This window comes from Neoarius graeffei, chromosome 10 (genome assembly GCF_027579695.1).
Source record: "Neoarius graeffei isolate fNeoGra1 chromosome 10, fNeoGra1.pri, whole genome shotgun sequence".
Classification (NCBI taxonomy): domain Eukaryota; kingdom Metazoa; phylum Chordata; class Actinopteri; order Siluriformes; family Ariidae; genus Neoarius; species Neoarius graeffei.
The window spans coordinates 64,244,528-64,266,929 of NC_083578.1; the positions used below are offsets into that span (position 1 = coordinate 64,244,528).

General features: G+C 40.2%; 1 protein-coding gene across 1 annotated transcript in view; it reads left to right on the forward strand.

Moving 5' to 3' along the window:
• The window catches only part of ttc39a (tetratricopeptide repeat domain 39A), a 61,296-nt gene extending 39,552 nt beyond the window's left edge, over window positions 1-21,744 (forward strand). The window contains exons 7-21 of the mRNA XM_060932112.1: window positions 2,889-2,932; window positions 4,773-4,840; window positions 7,544-7,608; window positions 7,734-7,833; window positions 7,935-8,000; window positions 8,102-8,210; window positions 8,382-8,449; window positions 12,099-12,158; window positions 12,270-12,431; window positions 13,635-13,726; window positions 13,936-14,056; window positions 14,700-14,811; window positions 15,865-15,979; window positions 17,935-18,051; window positions 18,933-21,744. Of these exons, the coding sequence (XP_060788095.1) occupies window positions 2,889-2,932; window positions 4,773-4,840; window positions 7,544-7,608; window positions 7,734-7,833; window positions 7,935-8,000; window positions 8,102-8,210; window positions 8,382-8,449; window positions 12,099-12,158; window positions 12,270-12,431; window positions 13,635-13,726; window positions 13,936-14,056; window positions 14,700-14,811; window positions 15,865-15,979; window positions 17,935-18,051; window positions 18,933-19,050 (1,417 nt within the window). The 3' untranslated portion in view covers window positions 19,051-21,744. The remainder of the gene's footprint in view (window positions 1-2,888; window positions 2,933-4,772; window positions 4,841-7,543; window positions 7,609-7,733; window positions 7,834-7,934; window positions 8,001-8,101; window positions 8,211-8,381; window positions 8,450-12,098; window positions 12,159-12,269; window positions 12,432-13,634; window positions 13,727-13,935; window positions 14,057-14,699; window positions 14,812-15,864; window positions 15,980-17,934; window positions 18,052-18,932) is intronic.
• Window positions 21,745-22,402: the final 658 nt, after the last annotated feature.

Genomic DNA, 22,402 nt, shown 5'->3' on the forward strand with positions numbered 1-22,402 from the left:
TATAATCCCAGAATGCAACTTGGCATTGGGTATCAACAAGGTTTCATTAAAGTAAGGGGGTTGATGGAATTTCAGAACCACTTGACACAGTAACCGCTTGAGTGTGTGTGAAAATGCGCAGTATGCCTGTTTTTAAAGAGACACGTCTACGCAGGCTTGCCCTTATAACCATGTAGCAGTGAGTGATGTTGGTTACGGCTAGACACACAGACACACACACACAGTCTCAGTCACATATGCTGTAGCATAACCCATATACAGTATATTACCACAGATTGCTTTCCACAAATTCCTTTCCACATATTAGAGATTGCAGAAGGATTGCTATTGGGTTGTAGAAGGGTTTTTGGAGCAGCTCTGGACATCTCCTTGACGTCAAAAATATTCATTATCAAAATTCATTCTTTGCCTAGAGAAGCTTTGCCACAAAGATTTATTTGGATTCACACAATTGAACAGTGAGCACTGTCTCAACTTCTGTTTAGGCTTAAGAATCATTTTACATATCTCACACCTAATTCACCTGGGAGCTTTAAATCAAATGGGAGTCACATTATTATTATTGCCGCTTTTCCACTACAAACGCGGCTGAGCCGTGCCGTGCCGAGTCGAGCTGAGTCGAGCTGAGCGGGGCTGTTGGAGTTGCATTTCGACTACAACCGCGCTGAACCGTGCTGGCTGGAAGTGGGTGGACACATTGGGTGGAGTTAGCGAAAGTGGGTGGACGTCACGTGATGTCGTTAAGCAGCGCAAACAGTGACATCAGTGACAGTGGCGGAACAAGTCAGAGCCGGGCCGGGGGCGGGGCAAATGACCGGACCCTTTATTAAAGCTTATCATAACATCATTTTAGGCTACAAAATGTCCGCAACTGCGGTGTTTACCAATTTCAACACTACCGGGTGCAACTATGTTATTTAGTACATCTAGTCCTTCAAACGAACATGTAACTCAGAAACAAAAAACATTAGGATACTGTACATGGCTCATAATAAAACATCAATAGCCTATACTGCGCACATTATTTGAAGGGCATACGAATGAGCGCTCAGAGTGGTGACAGGAAGAGTCAGAAATAAAAGGAGGGCGGTGCAAACCTCACTGAATGCACTGTGTTTACCAATTTCAACACTACGGGGTGCAACTATGTTATTTTGTACATTAAGTCCTTCAAACGAACATGTAACTCAGAAACAAAAAACATTAGGCGACATACTGTACATGGCTCATAATAAAACATCAATAGCCTACTGCGCGCATTATTTGAAGGGCATACGACGAGCCTTGCGCTCCGCGAACTCGTCCACGATGCTCTGTATGTCACTGATTCAGTGAGCTTTTAAGCGGTAGTCTCACGACCCGAATAGTAAACAATAAACATGGAGGACATGGAGTCGTTAGTGTTGCTGGCCTTGGTGCTGTGGCTTGTTGTCACCGACAACGCGGACAGATACTGGCAAGAGCGTATAGATGAGGCGAGGCGCATAAGGCTTCAGAAATTCTCGTAATTCGTAATTATTCTCCTTCCGGGTTTGCGGTGTTTACAGATCCCAGCGCGCTCGCGGGGCGTGTGTGGGCATGTGAGGACACGCCTCCTCACCAATCAGTGCACAGGGGAGTGTCTGCTCACGCCCCCAGCCTCAGTCGGCACGGTTTGGCTCGCTTCAGCCCCACTCCAAAACGGTGCGAGTTTTAGGGGCTAAGCAGGGCTGAAGCGAGCTGAGTCGTGCTGGTTTTTGGTAGTCGAAACGCGAGCCGTGTCGGGCTGAAGTGAGCTGAAGCGAGCTGAAGTGAGCTGAAAAAGGGTAGTGGAAAAGGGCCATATGCCTCAGGCAGCCTGGGAGGCTTTCTCCTTCCCAGAACGATGACACGAGCACTTCACTCAGTCTATAAAACTGATAAAACCCAAAGTAATTTGAAATGGTCTATAGTAAGCTCAAAGCCTTCCTTCAAAGAAATTATCTTCAATATATTCAACAAATATGTCTGTGCATGTCTTGGATCAATAAAGAAAATATAGTGCATACTGTAAATTGCTATCGGCAACCTGTATCATGGCAGTACACTTAAGTGTTGTTAACTCTGACTAAACAAATCGGTTCTTAAATACAAAATAGAAACATAAACATTTCTGTTAAATAGCCAGTTAAATAGTTAACTATTTAGCTATTCAAATAATTAACTATTTAACGATGTAAATAGTTAACTATTTAGGTTAGGACTGTCATCTCACAACAAGAAAGTTCTGGGTTCGAACCTGCCGGCTGACCAGAGCCTTTCTGAGTGGAGTTTGCCTCTTCTCTCCATGCCAGCATGGGTTTCCTTAGAGTACTCCAGTTTCCTCCAAACAGTCCAAAGACACGTGGATTAAGTCAACCGGCTACTCTAAATTGTTCATAGGTGTGAATGAGTGTGTGAATGAGTGTAGCTGACTGGCGACCTGTCCAGGGTGTACCCCACTTCCCGCCCAGTGTTAGCTGGAAATGGCTCCAGCCCACTCATGACCCTAATGGATAAGTGGCATCGATAATGAATGAATGAATGACTGCCTTAACGTTTTCAGGTAATCTAAATTAAAATGTGTAACATAAGATTAAACAAAGAGTGAGAATAGTTGAAGGGTTTATTTATTTTCTAAAAAATGAAAAGTCTCTTTTATGATCATCCATCTCTGGAGTGAAATAGCTTGTTTGTGAACTTTTTAGGCTCCATGCATGCTGGTCGAGCAAAAGCAGCCTATACGGCTGTCTCTTATGTAACTGAAAGTACATTTCAGTAAATTAAACATATTTGCTTAATATATACTTCTCGGAAAAGTCCCTAAACACCTCTGATAATTTATAAACTATATTTTTTCATTCTGGTATGATGGTTATCTGTCATTACAGGTATCGTAAGAAGTCCTCCTTCAACAGCAAAACCTTTACAGAAGGTAAGTGTTCAGTCAGTTTTATATTCTACACGTGAATATTGTAAATTAATTTCAGAGAACTACTAGTGACAATTATGCCAGATATACAGTGCCCTTCACAACTATTGGCACCTCTTGTAAAAATTAGTTTAAAAAAAAGGGAAAAAAATCCAACTTTTCGTTGAAGTTACTTTTTCGTACACTGAAAAAAATGAGAAAAATTGAACCTTTAATTGAAATAAATTTATTCAGAGAAAAACAAATCCCTAATCAAGGTTTTTCCTCAACAAAAACACGTGCCACTATTATTGGCACCCCTAGAAATGATAGTGAACGCAGTGTAACGAAAGCATGTTTCCTATTTAAATTGTACATTTTTTTTATTTGATTGGAGTGTGTAGGAACTTTCAAACTGTAATCCATGACTTCCTGATTAATTGGGGTACAAATATGAGGTGACACAGAGGCCAAATTCCCTTAGTCATCCATCAACATGGGAAAGATGAGAGAACACACAAACCAAATGAGGGAGAAGTGTGTTGACTTTCATAAGTCAGGGAATAGTTATTAAAAAAAAAAAGGCTACTCGGCTGAAAACTCGGCTCCATTCCTACTGTTAGGGCAATAATAAAAAAGTGGACACCAACTGGAACTGTTATAAACTTGCCTAGGAAAGGACCCAAGTTTATTTTGCACCACTGACAGTGAGGAGGATGGTAAGGGGGGGGGGAATCCCCAAGGATTACTGTTGGTGAATTACAAGAAAAAGTAAAACCTTGGGGTTTCCACGTCTCCAAAACCACCATCAGACGCCACCTCCATGCCAACAGATTATTTGGAAGATTTGCCAGAAAAAAAAACCTTTTCTGTCAGTTAACCACAAATGTAAGTGCCTGGAGTTTGTGAAACGCTACGACAAATTTAACTGAAACCGTGTTCTATAGTCTGATTTAACAAAAATGGAGCTTTTTGGCAATAAACATTCAAGGTGGGTTTGGTGTAAAAAGAAGGATGGCTATAATGAAAAGTACCCGATCCCAACTGTAAGATATGATGGAAATTCTGTGGTGTTTTGGGGCTGTTTTTCCTTCAAAGGCCCTGGAAACCTTATTAGGATACATGGCATCATGGACTCCATGAAATGCCAGGACATTTTAAATCAAAATGTGGCTGCCTCTGCCAGGAAACTAAAACTGTCGTCATTGGATCTTCCAGCAGGACACTGACCCGAAGCATATGTCCAAATCAACACAAAAATGGTTGATTGATCACAGAATCAAGCTTCTGCCATCTCAGTCCCCTGACCTGAACCTCATTGAAAATCTCTGGGGTGAGCTGAAGAGGAGAGAGCACAAGAGAGGGCCGAGGACTCTGGATGATGTGGAGAGATTGTGTAAAGAGGAACGGTCTCATATGCCCTGCTCTGTATCTCCAACCTTATAAAATGTTATAGGAGAAAACTCAGTGCTGTTTTACTGGCAAAGGGAGATGCAGGGGTGCCAATCATCATGGCATGTGTATTTTTGTGAAACATAATTCTTTCTTGATGAGGGATTTGTTTGTCTCTGAATAAATTTACTTAAATTAAAGTTTGGATTTTTCTAATTTTTTCGGTGCAAGATGAAACTACTTCACCAAAAGGTGGATTTTTTTTTTCTCCCAATGTTTACTAATCTTTCCAAGAGGTGCCGATAATTGTGGAGGGCACTGTATGTTGACATACTGTTTATCATATCTTAATATTAACAGTCAAACGGATCTTTTTTGTTGCTATAGTGTAGTACTTGTTTTTTAAAGGTGTTTAGCAGTGTTTGTGTCAATACACACCTGCTGTAATTCTGACTATTGATTTTATGTTCAGAGGAGCTGCATGCTGAAGTGTGTTATGCTGAGTGTCTCCTCCAGAGGGCAGCACTGACCTTCTTACAGGTGAATCTCAGTTCTCGAAATGGTGCTTAATGGAAAAATCCACCCTGAATGCATTGCATATTAATATGTGTAATTTATATGCGCTCTTCAGCTGTGCAAAAGATTTATTTTATGATAAAATCTGAGTAGACTATTTCCGGTTTAAACCACTGATTTTGGCGCCAGTGCGAATTCCACTTTACCTAAAGAGAGCGATGCAGCAGTGTTTTAATCCTTCAGTTTGTCCATCTGAGCACTCTACATCAAACAGAGAAACTAAAATCACTAAGCACAAATATTTAAATAATATTCGCTGGTGTTGAGTGGTATATCAGATATATTCCATTCAGCTAACATGATATTGAACGAGTTGAAGAGGAGTTCAATATCACATTAGCTGAATGGACTATATCTGATATGCCACGAGAAAAGCCATTATTATTATTATTATTATTATTATTATTATTATTATTATACATTCCTTTCAGGTGTTCAACGCGTCTTTCTCTTTCAAAATTCTCTCAAAATCTTGTGTATTTAACGAAGCAAACCTGGCGGCCATGTTTGTTTACAAATTGTCACAGTCGCTCTCTAGCGCAGAAGTTTTATCTTTCCAACGTGTGACACTCATTCTCCATTAGGTATCGTGACGTAATACACATAGGATAAGCAATATGCTAACAATATTGCATGCTATCAAACCAAATGAATGAAACCCGCTAGAAGGGAATAGAATTAATAAATGTTATTTACACTGACAGTCAATGAAAATGTCCAGGTGACATTTATGAAAATAATTTTATTCATAAGCTATGAAATCATGTAATAGAAGCTTACAGATCAATATACTGACATTTAACTCGAGATGAATAAACAAAAAATCACAATTGTTGTGAGCTTTGATAATGTACAGTCCGAACAAAATGGATACCCTGTAATTGGAAAGTTGCAGCTTCAGTACCGAGTATTGTCCCCACCAACAGCAATACAAGCCGTCAGTCTGCGACGCATACTGCGTATCAAACGGCGAATCCTGTCTTGTGGAATGGCCTGCCACTCCTCTTGAAGAGCCTGGATCAGTTGACCTCTGTTCATGGGACGAGGAACACGGTTCTGGATCTGAACACCAAGGTGATCCCATAAATGCTCAATGGGATTGAGATCAGGTGAATACGCAGGCCATGGCAGGGTTTGGACATTCTGACCTTCCAGGAACCCTCTGGTGACACGGGCAGCATGCGGATGTGTATCTGTCATCTGGATTTAACTGTGGCATCTTGGACATAAGGAATACAAAAGTCGGCTTTTTCATGGCCTTAATAAAGGCTATCCAACCCATCCTTTCAACCGTGTACAAATTTTTGTTTTTCTCCAAAACAGCACTTTGAGCTGATTCCTAGAGACCACTCCCTGAAGACTATTGAAAAATGTTTGGATTGAGGAGAACTCATTAATGACTTCTGTGCACGCTATTCAATAGAAACATCTCAAAACAAACATTTCCCCAACTTCGTATTGCATAATATGTTGAATTATTGACCTGGACTTTTTCATTGACTGCCAGTGTACCAGCTGGGAGGTCCATATCGTGAAATACCGTGACGGAGGTCTTGAAAGTACTGAGCGAGGCCCTCTGGGCCGAGGTCAGTATTCAAGGCCGAGGTCACGGTATTTCACCATATGGACCGACCTTAAGCTGGTAAATAATATATTTATTTTTTTCTTTACCAAATTCTAACAGAAAACGAGAGCACCCGAAAGGGAAAACCGAGCCGAGGCGAGACGCCATTTTGAATCCTCATTCACGGCTGTAATGCAAATTGCTTCCTCCTCGGTATACAAGTGCACTTCCATGGCAGGAAAAAAAATTAAAATGAAATTAAAATTGAGTCATTCAGGATTCAGCCATGTTTTTGCTCGGCTTTAGCAAGTTACAGGTTTTTAGCTTTCTCCTGAAATGTTTTCTTTTATTTTGTCTTCCTCAGGGTAGTAACTCGCTTTTGCTGTGAACACTGTTATCACTATCCATGATGTAAAATTAACGCTATTTTGAATCCTCATTCACAGATGTAATGCAAATTGCTTCCTCCTCGGTATACAAGTGCACTTCCATGGCAGGGAAAAAAGCTACATTTTGCTGCCTATGTAGTCCCCTATTTATACAAAATTGAGTCATTCAGGATTCAGCCATGTTTTTGCTTGGCATTAGCAACAGTTAGAGGTTTTAAGCTTTCTCCTGAAATGTTTTCTTTTATTTCTTCTTCCTCAGGGTAGTAAAACTCGCTTTCGCTCTGAAGACTGTCGTTATCGCTATCCATGCTGTAAAATTAATGCTATTCTCCTGCGAAATGCGAAAATAGATGTTGACAAAAATTGTTACGATGTTTGTTGTTGTTGTTGTGAACGAGTGAGTCGCCAGAGGTCCATAACTGGGGTCCATATCGTAGGATACAGACCCGCTCGCCAGCCAATCAGAGCGCAGGATTTGATGGAAACCGGACCCTGAAAAAAATTAATGTTTTTATTCCATGGAAAAAGTGTCCTGTATGTATAATAATTACCAGTATTTCAGTATAAACATATTTCCATCCCATTTTTCAGGGTGGAGTTTTCCTATATTTGATGAATGTACTGTACATTTTGCAGGTTGCATTTTAAGTTAAATGTATACATTATAATCAGGATAAGCAAACACAATTAACTATTTTTAATCTGTACATGCAGGACGAAAATATGATCAGCTTTATCAAAGGGGGAATTAAAGTGAGGAACAGCTATCAAATATACAAGTATGCAGTGTTCTTCTTGCTTCTTTGTTAATGCAGTCCATCAAGTGATTTTACTGATGGTTATTGTATACACCTGAACACCAAGATTTTTTTTTTCTGTGAGTGTGTGTCCTCTGTGCTTTCAGAGAGCTTCATACAGTCCTGAAATCCTCTGAGTATGTTCATGGGCAAAGTCATGGGCACTTTGAGGGAGGAGTAAAACTTGGAGTCGGAGCGTTTAATCTGGTGAGTGTAGTTGTCTGAAAACAGCAAACAGTTTGAATAAAGAAAGGAGTAGATGTGTAATTGTTTTTTACTTGTTTAATTTTTTTTCTTTTTACTGGCAGATGCTTTCCTTGTTGCCCACGAGGACTCTGAGGATGCTGGAGTTTGTGGGTTTCTCTGGTAATAAGGTGAGCTCACCATTCTGTGGGACTTATCCTGTTTCTGGTTCAGAGATGTGTATATTGGGTGTGTATTCACTGTGTTAACTTTGGATGTGTGCGTGTTATAGGAGTTTGGACTGCAGCAGCTCCAGGAGGGTTCTGCTGAGCGCACGTTTCGGTCTTTCCTGTGTAACATGCTGCTGCTTTGCTATCACACCTTCATGAGCTTCATACTGGGTGAGACAAACTCAAAAATAGCAATCTCAATGTTTTCAGTCCACACATAATAAAGATTTCCAAAACAACAAGAGAGCATGCAAATGCTTTAACTATGCTGTATCCATATTTGTATCCATATCTAAGTTTTTTTGACCAGAAAGTGTTTTTGTTTGTGTGGGTATAATTCAGGGACTGGAGAAGGAGATGTCGAGGATGCAGAGAAACTGCTGCAGCCGTACCTTAAACAGTATCCTAAGGTATGGTAAATTCATTATACTATGTTACATAGCTCTACCAAAAATGTGTCCAGAACATAGATGATGCAAAGATGTTGTATATTAAAACATGAAGTTGAAAATGTGCAACCATGAGCACATTCAGGTGGTGTTTACATTAGACCGTATCTGTCTCATTTTCGTCGCGGATGCACTGTCCGTTCACATTAAAACGCCGGGAAACGACTCCACAGGCGGAACAACTTGAATCCGCCAGGGCCCACGTATTCAACCCAGTTCGTATCTGATCCGGTGCTGTGTAAACATTGAGATACGAGGAAACGCAGTGCTGAGCTCTAGCTGACGTCGTCATTGGACAACGTCACTGTGACATCCACCTTCCTGATTCGCTGGCGTTGTTCATGCCACGTTGGTCATGTGACGCGACTGCTGAAAAACGGCGCGGACTTCACTTCCTGCTATTGTTTCCGCCTTGTATCACCTTTTTGTTTTTCATTAAAGAGTATAAAAGTATGAATATAATGCTTTGCTTTGTCATTCTTAATGTTGTTCATGGTAAGATGCAAATACTGCCCATTGTGTAGTTATGATTGTCTTTAGGCTTGCCATCCTTCCACTTGCAAGTGGTGAGTGACTTGCGCATGCCTGATATGCACTGGGATCTCACACACAGCGGCTCAGTCCTGAATCACTGCTCGTGCGCTTCACTCGCGCGCTCTGTGAGCTGCGCAGGGCCGGAGTGCGCACCCTCCAGAGGGCACTCGCTGTTCAGGGTGGAGTGATTTGGAGCGCAGACGCTGAGGAGGAAGCGCTGAGCTGCAGTGACACATTTCAACTTACGTGCCGTCTAATTAGTCATGTGATTAGCGTATCCGTGTATTGGCGTTCCTGTGTGCACGCGAATCGTGTATTGGCGTTGCTGTGTGCACGCGAATCGTTTTAAAAACGTTAATCTGATGATCCGCTGATACGGTCTAATGTAAACACCACCTCAAACTCTTACCTGAGCTTGCATGACTTACATGCTTTGATCTATTATTATTTAAAGCCAAATAAAAGTATTTGACTATAAACAACATTCTTTCAGAGAATGATGATTACATGGTTCATGATCTCAGTTGTAGAGGTTAAATTCTTGCAGTATTTGTGTATAATTTATGTCTTTCCCCCAATCTAACACACCTAATATATCTTAGAATAGGCTTCATAGGTTTAATTATCCATGTTATATTGACTGTTAAAGCAAAGAAAACATGGAGAAATCCAGAAAATGGGGTTCCCCAGAATGAATATGAGAACAAACGTGTATTGAATCATGTATGTTGAGTCATCTGTGGGAAACAACACATCCCCAATCATTATTCAACCTTAAAAAAGAGAAAGTTTTCTGAGAACTCTATGTCAACTTTAGGAAAACATTTTCTGAACACTATTTCTACGACCTGCTGGTCTGTATTTGAGTGTTTTTACGTTATATTTTTACAAATGGTTGGTTGTAGGAATATCAACACAAAGGTTCCCATGAATTTTTTGTCCATTTAAGAACATCGTGTGAGCAATGTTTTAAAAATTGTACAAAGCAAACCATTTTAACAGAACATTGCTTTTACTTTTTTTTTTTATTCTACCACAGCACTGTTGCAACTCTGACTGCAATGCAAATCACAGGTTTATATTAATGTGCTTGTTCTAACCGATTTTTCATGTGTACTCATTAATATGGTGGTAGTTTCTGTATGGAAAAGTTTATTTAGCATTTTTGGAAGGAGTAGTCAGTGTTAGCAGTTTTTCTAACAGCCAGAGGTAAGGCTGTTTTCCAACATGGAAAAGTCTTCAACGTGAAGGCGTTTTTGTTTTAGATTTCATGCTGTATTTTTTTTTGTCTTATAAACTTCAAGAGAGAGAAAAAAATGGAAGCTGGTGAGGGAATGACTGTTTATAGTTGCTAAAATGTAGGAGATAATTATGAATTAACTTGTTTTGTGGATGTTTGCGAACATTAAACATAACTTTACACGGTTAAAAACTGTCATACTTAATAAAACATTGTTAAGTGCTGGTAGATTGCAGTGATAAGAGGAATAAAGCACTTTGGGACACGCATTACAGTTGAAGCTTCTTACATAGATTTTGTAGATATACAGTACTATATTTAAATAATATTGGCTGGCGTTGAGTGGTATATCAGCTATATTCCATTCAGCTAGCATGATACTGAATGAGTCGAAGACGAGTTCAGTATCATGCTAGCTGAATGAAATATAGCTGATATACCACAAAAAAAGCCAGCCAATATTATTATTATTATTATTATTATTATTGTACATGCAGATTCTCTTCAGGGCGGCACGGTGGTGTAGTGGTTAGCGCTGTCGCCTCACAGCAAGAAGGTCCGAGTTCGAGCCCCGTGGCCGGCGAGGGCCTTTCTGTGCGGAGTTTGCATGTTCTCCCCGTGTCCGCGTGGGTTTCCTCCGGGTGCTCCGGTTTCCCCCACAGTCCAAAGACATGCAGGTTAGGTTAACTGGTGACTCTAAATTGACCGTAGGTGTGAGTGTGAGTGTGAATGGTTGTTTGTGTCTATGTGTCGGCCCTGCGATGACCTGGCGACTTGTCCAGGGTGTACCCCGCCTTTCGCCCGTAGTCAGCTGGGATAGGCTCCAGCTTGCCTGCGACCCTGTAGAACAGGATAAAGCGGATAGAGATAATGAGATGAATGAGACATTCTCTTCATATCAGCATATCAGCATTCTCGAAGGCCAACGCTAGCTTACTTGCGAGTCGGCGCAGTCAGTGCAGCAGTGAAGTAACCTTCTAGCCATTGTAGTGTTAGCGAATGTTAATAAAGTAGTCAAGCCAGTGGTATCGAGGGCAGGTAGCACAGGCTAACGACTGAGAAACTAAGTCTCCAGACTCCTTCAACACATGCTCACCACAGTATTTTTCACTTATACTTAAGTATTCATTTGCCTATGTAATTTACTCTGTTACTTTTAAAATCAACATCGACAACTACACACAACAGAGCTACCTGGCAGCTTGCCGCTAATCCCTTACAAAATCCTTTGCCCTGTTGCTTTTTTTGGTGTGTCTGGTTAAGTTTTGGCTGAGCTGAAGTCCTAGCTCTAATAGTAACGGTTCGCCACTGCTTGTAAATATGTGTGAAGAATATCTAATGAAGTTTTGGTAGCCTTTCAGGTGTTCAACGTGTCTTTCTCTTTCCTGGCGAACAAAGAAATGCTTCTGTGCATGCGCAGCAGAAAACTTTCTCATTGGATAGTCGCATCAGCTCCGACGTGTGACATCATGTTGTCTTGACAGTATGTAATATCGTAAACCATATTGCACGCTCATTCTCCATTGGTTAGAGTAACGTAATACATGTAGGATAAGCGATATGCTAACAATATTGCATGCTATCAAGCCAAATGAATGGAACCCGCTAGAAGGGAATAGAATACATGTTTTTATTCCATGGAAAAAGTGTCCTGTATGTATAATAATATCAGATGTTTTACTGAACATTCCAGGAACATTCTTTGCTGGGGCTGTATCTAAAATAACACACTGTGTGTAATTTTCAAAGCTGGTTTGCCAAAAACATAGAGCTGTGCTAATCAAATTTAGTCTTAAATTTCATCAGCCTGTACTTTCTGCTCTTCTTTGTTCATAGGGATCTATCTTCTTGTTCTTCGCTGGCCGAATAGAAGAAATCAAAGGCAATCTAGATGCTGTGAGTTCCTCTAATCTGTAATCTATTCATTCTCAATTCACTTCATGTACTTTATTCATGTGGGCATACATGGTGTGACTGTGTCTCTGTATGTGCTTGTGTGTGTTTCAGGCTATTAAACACTTTGAGGATTGCTGTGAGGCCCAGCAGGACTGGAAGCAGTTTCATCACATGTGCTACTGGGAGCTAATGTGGTGTTTCACCTATAAGCGACACTGGAAGATGGCCTACTTCTATGCAGACCTGCTCAGCAAAGAGAATGCGTGGTCTAAGGTGAAACCTCGTAGCATTAAGCTGAGGAAGAACTTTCACACACATGCACACGTTCATCTCATCTCATCTCATCTCCTCTAGCCGCTTTATCCTGTTCTACAGGGTCGCAGGCAAGCTGGAGCCTATCCCAGCTGACTACGGGCGAAAGGCGGGGTACACCCTGGACAAGTCGCCAGGTCATCACAGGGCTGACACATAGACACAGACAACCATTCACACTCACATTCACACCTACGGTCAATTTAGAGTCACCAGTTAACCTAACCTGCATGTCTTTGGACTGTGGGGGAAACCGGAGCACCCGGAGGAAACCCACGCGGACACGGGGAGAACATGCAAACTCCGCACAGAAAGGCCCTCGCCGGCCACGGGGCTCGAACCCGGACCTTCTTGCTGTGAAGCGACAGCGCTAACCACTACACCACCATGCTGCCTGCACACGTTCAGTGCAGCAGAATTGTAGTTTTGCAACTTATTGTATATGAGAGATTGTACTGTGAAATTATGTTTAATGTAAATAAAAATTTAAAGGTTATGGGAGTAGTAGTTGTCATCATGAAGATGATTTCATGATGAAGCTCTGATCATGTTGAGTTTGGATTGCAGTAGGTAACAAAAATTTGGTGCAATTTTTTGTTACACACGTACAGTACTGTGTAAAAGTCTTAGGCACATGTAAAGAAATGCTGTAAACCAAAAATGGCTTAAAAATAATGAACTGAAATGTTTCAACATAAAAAAAATACTATAAACAGCAATAAGTGATAATAAGTGAAACAAAGTCAATATTTGGTGTGAGACACTGCTTTGCTTTAAAAAAAAAAATAGTAGTCTCCGGTCTAATGAGTGCAGTTTTATAAGGAAATGAGCTGTAGGTTTTACTGAGAATCTTACAGAACCAGCCACTTCTGGACACTTTGACTGGCACACTTCTTAATTCTGCAGCAAAACCCAGTAGCCTTCATTGTGTTTTCTTTTTTAATCTGAAAAGTGGTCTCTTATGTAATATGCTGCTCAGATACAAACTTTTTTTCTGTAACATTTAATTTTGTGCTGGAAAACGAACGTTTGGCTCTAAAATGTTTTTGTACTGACTCGATAATGTAGAAGTCATAAAATAGAAGTCTTTAACAAAGTTTCTATGAAAAAAAAGCATGCCTAAGACTTTTGCACAGTACTGTATACCTACCTTTTTTGTTGCAGGCCATGTATGCATATATGAAAGCTGCCTACCTCAGCATGCTGAGTACAGAGGAACGTCAGCCATTTGGGGCGAACGATGTGGCATTATTCAGGTAATGGAAAATTACAGTGTGTGTGACTTGGGAGTGAACGTGTGGGGAATGGCTTCATGTTTGGCCAGTGCGAAATAAAAAAGAGGGAGCATAAACAGAACAGCCAGCTCCTGTCATGTTGTTACAAAGAACATTTCATTCTAATGGCTTTGTAAGTTCACAGTGGTTTGATACAGAGTACAGTATTGTCCTTTAATGTGTTTCTGCAGGCAAGTACCTGCGCTAAAGCAGAAAATAGCTGGAAAGTCTCTACCCACTGAGAAGTTTGCCATCCGCAAGGCTCGCCGCTATAATGTAGACAACCCCATCCCTCTGCCTGTACCTCCACTGGTCAGTATCTGTGCACTGTATTCTGTGGGTTTATGGATTTGCATTATATAAACAGATGACATTTAAAGGAAACATAATACATTTAGTAAGGCATTGGGCCCCCACTTGGCACCAGAACATCTGCATTTGACCTGGGCATTAACTCTACAAGTCTCTGGAACTGATTGAGAAGGACAAACATCATTCTTTAAAAAAAAAGTTTCCTTCAGCTGGTGTTTTGATGATGAGCACCATCTAGCACATCAGTCCAAAATCTCCCACTTGGGATGAGATTTAGTGACCCTTCTCTCTATGGGGACAAGTGGACCCAATCCATGCCATTTAAAAGACCTAGCATTTATCCATTTAATTTGTCACCGATCTGTACATGTATTTAGATGTAATTACCCACACCCACCTTATATTATTTACTCTTACCATTCATATTAGAATATTATAAAGAATAATAATATACCTTCAGAGTTTTGTAATTACCAAGCGTACTATATCATATATTTGAAAACCCTTTAGGAACTGTCACTTGTCATGCATATGTCTATAAGACTTTTAGACAGCTTATGGAAATGTTTACAGCAGAACCAGCAGTGTTGTTTACTTCTGTTTTTTGCTTTGTTTAGCTCATAAGCAAGTGTTTTTCCTACAGGAAATGATGTATATCTGGAATGGTTACACAGTGATCGGGAAGCACAAGGACTTGACAGAGGGCATGTTAAAGACACTGGATGAAGCTCAGCAGAACCTTGAACAGAATCCAAGTACTGTCTCAGTTCAGCCAAGTGCATGACCACATAACCAGCAACTCGACATCTGCTAGCAAAACACAATGTTCTTCCATACCAAGTCCAGTACAGACTGTGTACATTACAATTACCCCTTTTCCACCAAATCAGTTCCAGGGCTGGTTCAGGGCCAGTGCTGGTGCTGGTTCACAACTCGTTCAACTTGCGAGCCAGCTGAGAACCAGTTTGCTTTTCCATAGCTCGCGGTGCTAAGAGAAGACACGTCATTACGTCGCTGTATACGTCAGTTACGTCGCTGTATACGTCAGTTATGTCGCTATGTTTGCATAAACCTTGGCGCGAATATCGAAGCAAAAACAACACGGAAGAAGCAGCAGCAGCAGCAACAACAATAATAATAATGGATGACTTCGCGTTTGTACAGCTGCTGCTTCTCGTCGCTTAAAAATGGCGATCTTTTGCGGTCTTGTTATTGTTGTTGGTCTTAACAACCCCCCCCCCCCCCCCCCCCCCCCCCCCCCCCCCGCTGACGTAAGCGGTTCTTTCCTCTGGCCCAGCAGAGAGTTGGTGCTAGCCTGGAACCGGTTTTTCTGGCCCCAGAGCCAGTTCTTTGTCAGTGGAAACAGAAAACCCGGTTCCAAACTAAGCACTGGCCCCGAACCAGCCCTGGAACTGCTTTGGTGGAAAAGGGGCAAATGTAATGTGCATTACATTCGGGACCTTTACATTAAGTTGGATTCTTGTAGAAAAAGAATGAGATCGGGGGCGTCGTGGCTCAGGTGGTTAAGGCGCCATACCATGAATGCGGGCGACCCGGGTTCGATTCCGGCCCGAGGTCATTTCCCGATCCCTTCCCGTCTCTCTCCCGCTCATTTCCTGTCTCTACACTGTCCTATCCAATAAAGGTGCAAAAAGCCCAAAAAAATATCTAAAAAAAAAAAAAAGAAAAAGAATGAGATGTATGACCATTCTAAAGGCCCAATAAAAACACAAATTATGGCATAGACTATGTTTAATTTTCGCAAGGAGGGTACTGTTGATGATTGTATCCTTTGCGTTCCCCTTCAGAGACAGAGTTCTCCATCGATGACCAGTGTGTGCTGAGTCTGTTGAAGGGTCTGTGTCTCAAGCACCTAGGCTGTACAGAAGAAGCTGAGCACTACTTCACTCTCGTCCTCTGCAAGTGAGTCATTCTGTCTGATATGATCTTTCATTAAATGAAATTTCACTGTCAGAAAAAGAAAGATATATCTTGTTTGTATAAAACAGATAATTCAACTTTGTTGGCATAAAAAAAATGACCAGTGGGGTGGGTGGACATTTAGTCTACCCCACTTGTTAACCAAAATGGCTTATTACCCTACTGTGAATATTATTCAGTTACTTTCAAGCATCTTCTGTGTAATTTTCATTCATCTTTGTGAATGTTGCTGAGCAATTTCTAATGAAAATTGGCCAAGTGGTTCCCGTTAATTGTTAGAATCATTAGATATATGGGAAAATGGTTCATGGAAGGTCACTTCCCATTCGAAAATGTTTTTCAACAGGGGAAGTAGCAGACTAGGTAGCATTGCAGCTTTACAAGTCCAGCATCTCTGGTTCAGTTCAGAGATCAGGTTACTGTCTGGATGCAGTTTTGCACTTTCTCCTGTGTCCGCATAGGTTTCCCTCGGTACTCCAGATTCCTCTCACCTCCCTAAAATATGCCTGTAGATGGACTGGATACTCTAATGCCGCTTTTCCACTACCAACGCGGCTGAGTTGGGCTGAGCCGTGCCGTGCTGAGTTGGGCTGTCGAGCTGAGCGGGGCTATTGGAGTTGCATTTCGACTACAACCGCGCTGAACCGTGCTGGCTGGAAGTGGGTGGACACATTGGGTGGAGTTAGCGAAAGTGGGTGGACGTCACGTGATGTCGTTAAGCGGCGCAAACAGTGACATCAGTGATCTTTTAAGCGGTAGTCTCACGACCCAGATAGTAAACAATAAACATGGAGGACATGGAGTCATTAGTGTTGCTGGTCTTGGTTCTGTGGCTTGTTGTCACCGACAACGCCAGCAGATACTGGCAAGAGCGTATAGATGAGACGAGGCGCATAAGGCTTCAGAAATTCTCATAATTCGTAATTCTTCTTCTTCCGGGTTTACGGTGTTTACAGATCCCAGCGTGCTCGCGGGGCGTGTGTGGGCATGTGAGGACACTCCTCCTCACCAATCAGTGCACAGGGGAGTGTCTCCTCACGCCCCCAGCCTCACTCGGCTCGGTTTGGCTCGCTTCAGCCCCACTCCAAAACCGTGCAAGTTTTGGGTGCTAAGCAGGGCTGAAGCGAGCTGAGTCGTGCTGTTCTGAGCTAGTCAAAACGCGAGCCGTGTCGGGCTGAAGTGAGCTGAAGTGAGCTGAAAAAGGGTAGTGGAAAAGGGCCATAAATTGCCTCTGTTGCGTGTGTGTGTCCCTGCATAAACTGGAATCCCTTCCAGTGTGTATCCTTGTGCCTTGTGTTGAGGTTAGCTCTGGATCCACAACAACTCTGACCAAAATAAAGCAGTTAATTCATAAAGTATTTGGTCCTTTAATTTAGATGAGTCGTCATATCCAAAGTTACTAGCAAAGCAGTAATTAAAAGCATCATAATGTTCATGTAATTTAACTACATTTTAATATCCAAGCAAAATCATCAAATCATATACTTATCCTAGTCTACACACACCATGTTGCATGTTCAGTATGTTATACTGTCAATAATAATAATAATAGTAGTAGTATTGATCGCTATCAGATAAGTTTGAAACACTGGAAAGAGTTACATCCACTCTGTTAAATAGGGCAACAGGGTAGTGGTGTAGAGGTAAGTAGCTTACTTTTGAAACCAAATACCTTTCTAGACTGACTTAGATGAAATGCCTAAAGTAAATTTTTTTGGTGATTATGAATGCGGAACTAAATTTCTTATGCTTTAGAAGCCGTGCTTGAGGGAGAAATGTGGTGGAGTTCTCCTGCAGTATTGGTTTCAAGCAAATGACCATGCATGGTTTAAGGTTGGAGAAATCTAAAGATGATAGCTAATGAGGACCTCCTATGTGGTTACCACCAAATGCTGTTACTAAGAACATTGTGTTCTCTCTGTCTTTTTTCCACCCAGTGAGACACAGATCAAGTTTGACCACTACCTTGTCCCGAATGCTTTGTTGGAACATGGCCTGCTGTGTCTGGAGCAGGGCAGGAGAGAGGAAGCCATCAAACTGCTGGAGATGGCCAAGTAAGCCATGTTGTTTGAAAGATATGTTTCCTTTCATAAGTAAATGCATCAGTCCATAACATCCACAGTAGATGCATCAGTCCATAACATGTCTGGCACTGTATTTGCTGATCCATGCCATCTTGTGCAGGATTTGCTCACATATAGACAGAGATACTGTATGATATATCATACAAGCTTCCTACATACTGTTCCATGTAATCGAGTGCAAATGTTTGTGTCCAACTACATTTATTGGATAAAAAAGGAAAATGTACTTAAATTTTACCATTTAAAAATATAATTCTGGGATGTTAATCATAAAAATGTCTGCATATCCTACAACAAAACATAATCACAAACAGAAAAATAGTTTATAAAGAACCAAAAGCAAGAAGTCGGAGTTTTGAAATCAGTCTCTCAGCATGACAGGCTACAGGGGATCTAAAGGCTGCTCAGGAGTGTATAATAGCCTCATTTAAATCACCATGACCAGGCAGTTACTAAGGATTAATGAATGACATAAATCCATCATGCAGCGCTGCACATTCATGGTCTTTGTTTATCTGAATGCTCGCACATGCACCCATAATAAAGAAAAAAAAACATTCACATTCATGACGTGCACGACTTTTTTTTTTTTTGCTGTATCTTGATCCCACTCATGATGCACACCTCAGGTTCAATCAGGTGCCCCGTGAGACTTTCTGTAAATCTTTCTATAAAAAGCCCAAATCGTGCACCTCCTATCCACATCTGTATTCATATGTTTTAGAATAAATCAGCTGTTCATTCTGAATAGTGTATTCATATTACATCCCTAATATGTAGCCAACATACATGGCATAAACTACAAACCCCTCACATTTTCCTGACCTGAATATTGGTCTTTTTCTTCATAGGCAGAACTATAAAAACTACTCGATGGAATCACGGACTCATTTCCGGATCCAGGCAGCGCTGCACAAAGCACAAGCCATAGAAGAAAACGGGGAACCCTGCTCGCCCTCAAGCCCTTAACAACCCCCGTAACAACAGAGTCAAAGAGGTCACAGGGTCAACATATGCCATGCTGAGGGCTAAGGAGAAAGGTGGAGGCTGCACAAGTGCAGAAATACAAAGAATAGGCAAGCAGGACTGAACATCTGATGAGAGAAACCTAAATCTCTTTCACTCACACACATGCATTAATAGTTACACACGAAACACATTTCTATATATCAGAGACAATCATACAGCACATGGAATTCCAGATGCATGCAGTGTGAAGATACAGTTCAGCTCTGAATAAGAGGCAAAACATCGTGCTGATACAGAAACACTTGTGCCCAAGGCTTAGAGTAATTTTTGAAACACACACAACCCAAGGATGTTTCTAACTCATTTGAGCAGCTTTTTGATTTTACATTACTTATGCTCTCTGAGGTACTGAGTCTCTACACCGCGGCCAGCTTGTGACCTCAACAAACAGGCCATGCATTTTGGCCAATTATTATTTATTTTGAAATAAGCCTTCACCTTTTTGCGTGGTATTATACCATTCAGGGGATATGGCCACTTTAATAGGAACACATGTACACCTACTAATTCACGGATATATTCCATTAGCCAATCACGTGACAGCTGTGCAAACGCAAAGCACAAAAAAAGATTAATCATGCAAACACAGGTTTAGCGCCCCTGCTGGCTGGCTGCAGTATAATGTGTAACACTACCCATCCCCATGTGTTTCAATAACAAAATAACCTATTTACCATGTCACTTTTCTCGTCTTAACTCTCTTTCTATTTACAGTGTTTAATTTGGTAAGTTAGTTTTCCCTATGCTGATCTCTGCAGATTTTTTATTTTCCTCCAGAAATTTGTTTTTTAAACGTTATTCTACTATATCATAAGAAGGTGTGGCTACAGTTGAGTATGAAGTGATTGAGAGCCTTGGAGACATGCTGGACCTTGGTATTGGGAGAAGGGGGTGGGCCTACCAAATGAGTAGGTGTAGTGTATTATTATTATTGAGTAGGTGAATGGCTGACTGGTAACTGCACGAATGAGCTGGTGTACAGGGGTTCCTCATAAAGTGGTTTGTGAATGTATAGCTAAGCTGTTTTCTTTTGTTTTTCTATATGTGTATTACACACACATAACAGGAGAGAGAAAATGGTCATCTGGATCAAAATAGACAGAGCTCAAAAACTTATATTATGTATATATAAACTCACAAATAAATATTTATCAGTAAAATGACTTGATTTGTTCACACCCAAAACCTCAACTCATTCACCAATAAACACACAACATTAGAAATTATGAAATGCATTGTTTACAGTAGGAATATGAAATGACGTATTATTTATCAGTGTCTTACAGCAACTCGGTCAGTTAAATGTTTTAACTACTTACAAGCTACTTGATTTAAATTGTATCAGTGCTACAACGTCAGTACTCAAAACTGTAATTAAACTAGTAAGCTTCATCATTTTTAGCAGAGCTGCTAAAATAATTTTTTTTATTTTAATTTTTTTTTTACCTTGAATTAACCTTGAATTTTCCTGTTGTCAGATTACTTAAGTAGATGTAAATGTGTTGATCAAATAATTGGTAAAATCTTTTTTTTGTGTGATTCTCTAATTTTTCCTTTATATCATTATTTGCTTATTGGACTAATAAGCAAATAATGATATATTCTGGCACTTTAGCATTTATTTTAGTCCATTTTGATTCAAACTTCTGTTTCTTTTTTTGTGTGTTTTCCCCAGGAGGAACATGTTCATAACAATCACTTTATTGTTAAAATATCTCACTAGTCTAAAAACACAGTAAGTGGAATAACCGCCTTATATGTGTTCTCATTATCCATCACAAGTTACAAACTTGGTAAATACAATATTGGGAAAATATAACATTCTTTTGCTCTTTCATGTTATTTATTTCTGGTATTAGTTGTCTGTGATATTGGTTTTGTGAAATTGTCCCAGTTTAAGTGGACAGCTGAATTTGTCTTTTAGAAAGGCAGTCTCCTTCACTCCTTTATCTTAAACAAGGCGTAAACAAACGCCAAAAGTCTTTCATATTGGAGGACGGCAGACAGGGCTTTCTGCTCCAGCCATGGCGAGGGATACGTTGAAAACCACTATAGCCTTATACTAAAAGCAAAGCAATTAAAAAACATTGAATTAGGATTTTGTTAGGTTAATGAATGTCATTATATGTCCAAGAGCCTTGATCCTGTCAAATGAACACCATGGCAGTGCAGTCTGTATAAATGTCTTTTGATAAGAAAAAACTGATATCATTAAAATGAAATCTCAGAGAAGGGTCTATTTTAGAGTTTGTGTTCACATTAGTTGCATTACAGATTAAATTATACTTTCTCAGGTTAAATTATACTTTATCATTTTCTTCAAATGATCTCCAAGGGCAATGCAAGTTTTTTTTTTTCTTCTGGCTATTCATACACAGTCGAAGCCAGGCCAAACTAAACATGAGGTCTTACCATTGTAGTAGATCTACAGTGTTTCTGTTAATATTTAGACTATTTGAACTAATTTGCCTCTCAGTTGCTGTATTTATTATGAGTGTCGCAATTAAGATGAAATACTTAATTTTTTATATGAAGGACTTCAGTGGCTGTACAGTAAAAAAATACTGAACTTCATATTTCCTCAAAGGTGGTGGAAAAACAAATTTGATTAAAATGTGATTACATTTACAGTGACTTAGTTTTCATGAATTCTGTTTTTCCTCTGTGTACACTGATTTTCCACATAATGGGTTCTTTAGTCAACAAATTATGTTGTGTCTGGCTCCTGTGCAGATCAATATTCCTCAGAAACATTTATGTTTGTTTTATAATTTAAGATTAAATTATGACATTCTTTTCCACCAAATTTTTGTTCCTGGGTCAGCAGAATGCAATTTATTATTTGGTCTCTATTGTTTATCAGTATTGCAGTGTCTTGATTTATAGATTATGTACTGGGGTGTAACCCTCAGTCTTCCATACAATATGATTTCATTTCATAAGGTAACGATTTGATATTTGACGATACCACTGAATCTGCTATAATACAATATAATTTCGAGTCATAAAAAGCAATTATTCAATATTTTACTATTTGGTTATTGATATTTGCTATGATATGGTACAGTTCGATTTAGTAGCTTGCAGTCCATATGTGACCAACTTTGTATGGAACTGGGGAAGGCCTATAATTAAACCATGAATAATGATGATGATATAGAGAAGGACGAAGTTACAGACAAATCACCTTGCTAGACTATTTAAATATCAGTTTAAAAAAATAAAATTTTTTACACACCAGTTATTTGCCTTTTTCATAATAATAATAATAATAATAATAATAACAAATTAT